The sequence below is a fragment of the Mesocricetus auratus genome, unplaced genomic scaffold, assembly GCF_017639785.1.
Source record: "Mesocricetus auratus isolate SY011 unplaced genomic scaffold, BCM_Maur_2.0 Super-Scaffold_100008, whole genome shotgun sequence".
Taxonomy (NCBI): domain Eukaryota; kingdom Metazoa; phylum Chordata; class Mammalia; order Rodentia; family Cricetidae; genus Mesocricetus; species Mesocricetus auratus.
The window spans coordinates 58884784-58892446 of NW_024429192.1; the positions used below are offsets into that span (position 1 = coordinate 58884784).

Here is a 7663-nt window from a genome sequence, read left to right on the forward strand (position 1 = left end):
TGGCCATGGGGTTGCATAAGGGGATCTCTATAAATTTGAGGCCAGCCAGGACTTCCTAGTAAGACCCTGTAGAAACAAAAAGAACTTTAACCCTTTCCTTCCTGTGGAAGATAATTTGGGAACAAGACATGATCCTGTGAGGTATAGAAGTCACAGGCAAACTTTAGCAGTTTATCATCCAAAAAGACACTTTCCAGAGGAAAATGGGATGTACCATTAAAAAAGTGACTCAGCAGTAGAAAATAGAACCAATGTGACAAACAATGTATATATGCTTAGCTGGGCAGTGGTGGCACATGCCTTTATTCCCAGCACTTGGGAGGCAGAGGCAGGTGGATCTCTGTGAGTTCAAGGCCAGCCTGGTCTACAAAGCTACACAGAGAAACCCTGTCCTGAAAAAAACAAAGAAAAAAAGGGGGGTGTATATGCTTAAATATCTGTGCATTGCCCTTGGCTTTAGTAAGATCACTCAAGGTGAAGAATCTATATGTAAATTTTTATTACTTTTCCTTGTATGTGTATGCATGTATGTGGGCATGTGCTTACCATGACACATATATTGAAGTCAGAAGACAACTTGTGGGAGTTTGTGCTAAGTTCAGAGGACTATATTGTGCTCTCTGTGGTTTGGCTTTAACCTTCAGCAACTCTAGAGTAATACGTGTGAACTGGAAAGACTGCATGTAGGAGGTCTTCCTTTTTTAGGTACTTAAAACACGACTCTTATAAAATACCAACTGGCTGCTGTGTTAAGATAGGGCCCCATGTGGTCCTGGCTGGCCTCAAACAACATGCAGGAGGATGACCTCATTGTGATCCTCCTGAGTACTAGAATTACAGGCCTGCCCCCCTCTGCCCTGGGTCACAGTGCCAGAGATCTACTCACGAGTTCATGCATTCTAGACCAGAATCTACCAACTGAGTTCTTTAATAGTTCCAAATAGCATACAGCCCTGAAAGAATATGTTTGGTCACTTAAAAGCTGGCTGAAATTGAAAGATTTGTGTTTCACTGTTTTGGTGTTTTTGTTTTGTTTTTAGCAGTTCTTTTCAGGTCTAACAGTTTTTGAAGTTGTTATCCCTTCACTTTGTTTTTGTGTGTGTGTGTGTGTGTGTGTGTGTGTGTGTGTGTGTGTGTGTGTGTGTGTGTGTGGTTTTTTTTGTTTTTTGTTTTTTTTTTTTTGAGACAGGGTTTCTCTGTGTAGTTTTGTAAACCAGGCTGGCCTATAACTCACAGAGATCCACTTGCCTCTGGCTCCCGAGGGCTGGGATTAAAGGTGTGTGCCACCAACATCCAGTTACTTTGATTTTCTTTATGTGCCAGAATTCTAGAAACTATGACAAATTTATATAAATATTTTCCCACTTTTTATCCTTTCCAAGAACTTGGTTAGGTATACTGAGATAGATATATTTTTCCCCACCTTAAATGAGCAGTTGATAGCTAATCCCAGCACTCAGGAGGCAGAAGCAGGCAGATTTTTAAGTTCAAAGTCAGCATGGTCTACAGAGCATGTGTAGCAGGGCTACACAGAGAAACGAGACCTAAAACAAACAAACAGAAGAGTAGTTGAATATTTGGAATAAGATTTTTAGTTGTTATAAATGGTATACAAATTTTTGTTTTACTATGATGGGAATGGGAATAATAAAAGTTACAACTGACTTTTCTCAGATTTACAATTTACAGTCTCTCTTTATATTGAAGAACACTGGACCAAAGTTTTGTTTTGTTTGAAATTTTATGTATTTTATTTTGTGTTATAGGTGTTTTTTGTTTTTTGTCTGTATACTGTATGCATGCAGTACCTGAGGAGGCCAGGAGAGGGCATTGGATCCCCTGGGATTGGAGTTACAGTTGTGAGCTACTGTGAACCCATGTTCTCTGGGAAAGCAGCCAATGCTTAGTGACTGAGCCTCTCTCAAATCCCCTGAAAATCTCATTTTCTGTTTAAGGAAGGAAGAAGACACTTAAGTTTTGTTTTTTTACTCAATGCTTTCTGGTGTGAGGCATCAGAAGAAAGTTACTCTTTTGTTTGTTTGTTTATTTATGCTTTGTGTTCATTGGTATTTTACCTGCATTTATATCTGTATGAAGGTGATACAGACGGTTGTGAGCTGCCATTTGGGGGCTGGGAATTGAACCTGAGTCTCTCCAGCCCAAAAGTTGCTCTTTTATACTAAGGATTCTTTATTTTGTTTTTGTGGTGCTGGCATTGAACCCCAGAGCCTCGTGCATGCTAGTGCTATGCCACTGATCCCTACCCCCACCTCCCTTTCTTCAGGCTGTGGGTGTGGTTTGATAGGAACTCTACCATGAAAGCACAAGGACGTCAGCATAGACCGAATTGAAGCCCTGAACAGAGCCAAACTACCCAAATCTTACTTACTTTTTCTGTCTTACATTAGTTAAGACTTTGAGATCTGGGCTGGAGAGATGGCTCAGAGGTTAAGAGCGCTGGCTGCTCTTTCAGAGGTCCTGAGTTCAATTCCCAGCAACCACACTGTGGCTCACAGACCATCTGTAATGAGATCTGGTACCCTTTCCTGGCATGTAAGCATACATAATAAATATATCTTCATAAACAAATAAATAGCAATGAAGACTTTGAGGTCACTCAGGTTCTAGTGGAAATAGTCACAGATTCACCGTGTGTGTGTGTGTGTGTGTGTGTGTGTGTGTGTGTGTGTGTGTGTGTGTAGGTCTTACTATATAGCTCTGCCTAGCCTCATAAAAATCCTCCTTCCTTTGCCTCCTAAGTGCTAGGGTTAAAGGTGCACACCCCCATGCCTATGCCTGGTCACAAGCCCACTTGAGGTTGATTATTTTTCAGAATCCGGTGTATGCTTATCAAGTGCATTGTAGCTTCTGGCATTTAAGCCTGAAAAGGCCTAGAAGTTAAGTAGGCCCAGTCATCATTGTGTAAGTGAAACTGAAAACTAGGTTTCGAAAATCAGTGGGGCCACCTTTAATCCCAGCATTCAGGAGGCAGAGACAGGCAGCTCTCTGAGTGTGAAACCAGCTAAGTCTACACAGCTAGTACCAGAACTTCCAGGGCTACACAGCTCTGTTTCAAAAAACATAAAAAGGCCATCCCTGTAATCCCAGCGCTATGGAAGTAGAGGCAGGAGGATCAAGAGTTCTGTTCCTCCTTTGCTGCACGGCAGAGTTCAAGGGCAGACAGTAGAAGAAAGTCTTGCTTTTTGAGAATGTTTTACTTATTTGTTTATCACAGACACAGTTTCTCTGTGTAGCCCCTGGCTGTCCTGGAACTCTCTGTAAACCATGCTAGACTCAAAACTCAGAGATCTGATGCCTTAATCTCATAGGCTCCATCTGCCTCTGCTTCCTGAGTGCTGGGATTAAAGGCATGGGCCACCTTGGCCTGCCTGCTTTTTTTTTATTAACCAGTGATGCTTTCTGTGGCCAAACTTTGGCTATCCTGGAGCTCTCCATTCTTCTCCCTCAGCCTTCCACTGCTGAAGTCACAGGCGTGTTCACGCATTGTGTCCAAACAGAGTAGTAGCTTTTGTTTGTTTTTCTTCACTTTGCAGGTGAAAGGATGTCTTTTCTTTCCAAATGTTATCTCTTGGAGGTCCTCCTGCTGGGCGGAGCAGTACTCACCTATTGCTCTGTCTGTGACCTCCCTTGGACTTGTTGGGTTGTTTTGTTGATAGGTGTTTTCTCTGTTCAGTGTTTACAGGCCTTGGAGTTCTTACATGCTAATCAAGTGATCCACAGAGACATCAAAAGTGACAACGTGCTTTTGGGAATGGAAGGCTCAGTTAAACTTAGTGAGTAACAACGAAGTGACATTTTAATGTATCTGTGGTATCTGTGGTTGACTGTGTGTGAAGGGTGGTGGCTTGTTAAATGTGTGTTGTGAACCCAGCAACTTGTGTTCATAGCAGATCTTACAACTTGATGAGGATTTGAACAAGTTACTTGATGTTCTTTTTTTAATATGAACAAAAAGGAAAATACTAATGTTGGGAATTAGTTTTGGAGATTAAAATAAAACAAAATGATACACAGAGGACTGGTGTCTGTGCTACCCTGATAGGACTCTGCTTTATAGGAAATGTGAGTGGATGTGATTGTTTGGAGTATTTTCTCAGCCTGCCCCTTCAACCTCATAGAAGCTTTGGAGACAGCCTCATCATAGGAAGATCTCCCATGACCTTGACCTCAGGGTAACAAAGAATAGTCTCCTTTCCAAAGACCGTATCTGTCAGACACAGGAAGTCATGAAACAGTCAGATTTTTCCCGAGGCCACAGTCCCAACTATATCGTCTGGAGGACTCCACGGGACCTAAGATTTCTCCACTTTCAAAAAACAAAGATTATCTTGACTCAAGAACCAAGAGCTTTTTATTTTTTAAATCTGATCTGCTAGAGGGACCTCCCTCTCCCACCCTCTCCTCAGCTGCATTCTCTACAATGTTATGAGATAATCAAATGGTCAAAGCATTGGTTATTTTACTGGGGGGCTTGCTGTGTAGCCTGGGCTGGCGCTAAGCTCACTACATAGCCCAGGCTGACTGATAACCTGCAGCAGCAGGTTCTACCTTTTGTCTCCCAAGTGCTGAGGTCACAGGTGTGCCACCACACCCAGCTTTATGCAGTTTAGGGATCAAACCCAGAGTGCCAAACTGTGCCTTCTCTCCCTACCCTGATGTTTTTGAGATGATATCATGTATCTCATCTGGCCTCAAGATTGTATATATACAATTAATACATGCATACATACATATATAACATACATGTGTTCTCCCCTGAACATACTAGATAATTTTCTAAGATTACTTGGAATGTCCCTGGCTTATTGTACTCATTTTCGCTATAAATACTATTTTACCTAGTACCTTTTAATATTCTCATTTATAGGCAGGTAGGTCTCTGTGAGTTCTAGGCTAGCCTGGTCTACAAAGCAGATGCCAGGACAACCAGAACTATTGCATAGAGAAATCCTGTCTAGGAGAAGGAGGAAGAAATGTAGTTTCCTTGTCCTGAACATTGCCAGGTTTTTCTATGTGTAGACCAGGCTGGCCATAAACTCAGAGATCCCACTGCCTTTGCCTCCCAGGTGCTAGGTGAAAAGACATGTGCCACCACCACCCAGCTCACTGAATTTAGTTTTATTATTAACCTTGAATAATTTTTTTACCTCTTTCAATTTAAACTTTTCTTTCTTTTTTTGTTTGTATGTTTGTTTTTCGAGACAGGGTTTCTCTGTGGCTTTGGAGGCTGTCCTGGAACTAGCTCTTGTAGACCAGGCTGCTCTCGAACTCAGAGATCTGCCTGCCTCTGCCTTCTGAGTGCTGGGATTAAGGGTGTTGCGCCACCACCACCTGGCTCAATTTTAACTCTTTAGACTAGAATTAGTTATTCAGAAGAAAGACCTGTTAATGTGTGTGCTGTCAGTGAAAGTTATTAGTAAATAACATTCTCAGAAAGTTTTAAATTTACTCTGCTTTGCATTATTTTCAAATTCTTTCCAAAGAAGAGAGTGGATGATCAGAGTGTAGCTATGTCTGCTGAAGCAGACATGAAACCATTAACCCTGGTGCTTTTCTTTCTTCTGTAGCTGACTTTGGCTTCTGTGCCCAGATCACCCCTGAGCAGAGCAAACGCAGTACTATGGTTGGAACACCATATTGGATGGCACCAGAGGTGGTTACACGGAAAGCCTATGGCCCCAAAGTTGACATATGGTCCCTAGGCATCATGGCTATCGAGATGGTTGAAGGAGAGCCTCCATACCTCAATGAAAATCCTCTGCGGGTAAGACCAGTGAAACACTAGCTTTACTGTAAGAAAACACTTTTAACTGGTTTTGCTTTTGTTTGTTTGAGTGGAGGGGCATATGTGTGCCATAGCACATGTGGGGGTGGCTTCTCCCCTTACTCAGGCTGTCTGACTTGACAGCCACTATCTTTCCCTGGAGCCATCAGTCAGGCCCAGGAAGAAATACTTGCTTGTGTCAACCATTGCACAAGAATTTAGAATGTGGTTGGTGAGGTCTGAGCTCCTTGTCTGTATCCAAAAACTACATTCCTCTGAGTTACAGAGTAGAAAGTTGTAGGTTTGGGGTGGTGAGTCATAACAGTTTTGTGTATGTAAATGTAATTGCTGTTCTACAGAGTTGAGGTACCCTAGACAGTTGTTTGGGTTTTTTTTTTTCTTTGTTGTATATGTAGCTGAAGATGACCGTGAATTTATCATTTTCCTACCTCTACCTCCCAAGCACTGGACATGGAAATGTGTACCATAATCACCTAATTTTTTTTATTTGGTTTGGTTTTTGTGAGTTTTTTGTTTTTTGACTTTTGGTTTTGGGATTTTCAAGACAGGGTTTCTCTGTGAAACAGTCCTGGCTGTCCTGGAACTTACTCTGTAGACCAGACTAGTCTTGAACTTACAGAGACCCACCTGCCTCTGCCTCCCAAATGCTAGGATTAAAGGTGTGCGCCACCACTTCCCGGCTTAAAATGTGTGGCCCAGACTGGCCTCAGCCTGGAACTCATGATCTTCCTGCCTCCAAGTCCTTCGGCAAATCCTGCTGGCATGCAACACCACAGCTGGCCACAACCCCCCAGTTTTATGTGGTGCTGAGAACTGAACCGGTGGCATCATGTATGCTATGCACACTTTATCAATTGAGCCACAAACCCAGCCCATCAGGTGCCTTTTCCTACACATTTAGGTATCCTGGGTTTAGCAAGAAGGTTATCACCAAAGACCAGGCTGACCTTGACAGCAAAGTACTTTCTAACAGCTTGAGGTCCTGGGTTCTGTCCCCATTATGCACCCCACACACACAAAAGGAAATGATGGATACTGGAAAGATCAGAGGGATCTGGGACTCAGTGTTGTCACAGAATTGCTGGCATTGGAGTACTAAGAGTGAAAAAGATGATCTGTAGAGTAGGTAGTTACTTTAGTTACTAGTTCTGTTGAAGAGAGGGCATGTGCCCATAAGCATACATCTGAGGAAGTGTCGGGAGACAAAAGACCAGGGAATGTTGCATGCTTCTCTGTGGCTACTGAAGTCACCACAGATTAGGACAGGAGTAACGTTAGAGATGGCGGTTTAAAGAGCTGTGGTAAAGACGTGAGTTGTTGCGTGGAGTCCCTGGGTGTTGAAACAAAGCCATACGAGCTAAGAGGTGGGCAGTGAAGGTCTCAGAGCAGCCAGGAGCCGAGAGACCTGGGAGAGAGGCCTCTATAGTCCCTGAGTTGTGGGAAAGAAGAGAGTTGCCACTGGAGAGTACAGGGACAAACCAGGGTGTGAAGAAGCTTGATACACTGGCATTTGGTGAGTGCCCTTAATATGTCAAAATGCTCTATTTTTAGGCTTTGTACCTGATAGCAACAAATGGAACTCCTGAACTACAGAATCCAGAAAAACTTTCTCCAATATTTAGGGATTTCTTAAATCGGTGTTTGGAGATGGATGTGGAGAAAAGGGGTTCAGCCAAAGAACTGTTACAGGTAAATTTGGTGAAGGTAACTTTTGGGGGACAAGCTTTGTAGTGATGTTTCCCTATTCACTTGCCACAAATCTGGCAGCTGCTGCATTTTAGGCTTTTATTTCTGGCAATAAAGTTTTTGTAAAAAACTTAATGGTGAGCCGGGTGTTGGTGGTGCGCACCTTTAATC

General features: G+C 42.8%; 1 protein-coding gene across 1 annotated transcript in view; it reads left to right on the forward strand.

The window, feature by feature from the left end:
- Window positions 1–7663, forward strand: part of Pak2 (p21 (RAC1) activated kinase 2) — a 58391-nt gene that overhangs the window by 46604 nt on the left and 4124 nt on the right. The window contains exons 12-14 of the mRNA XM_040750945.1: window positions 3695–3794; window positions 5589–5785; window positions 7358–7495. Coding sequence (XP_040606879.1) covers window positions 3695–3794; window positions 5589–5785; window positions 7358–7495 — 435 coding nt within the window. The remainder of the gene's footprint in view (window positions 1–3694; window positions 3795–5588; window positions 5786–7357; window positions 7496–7663) is intronic.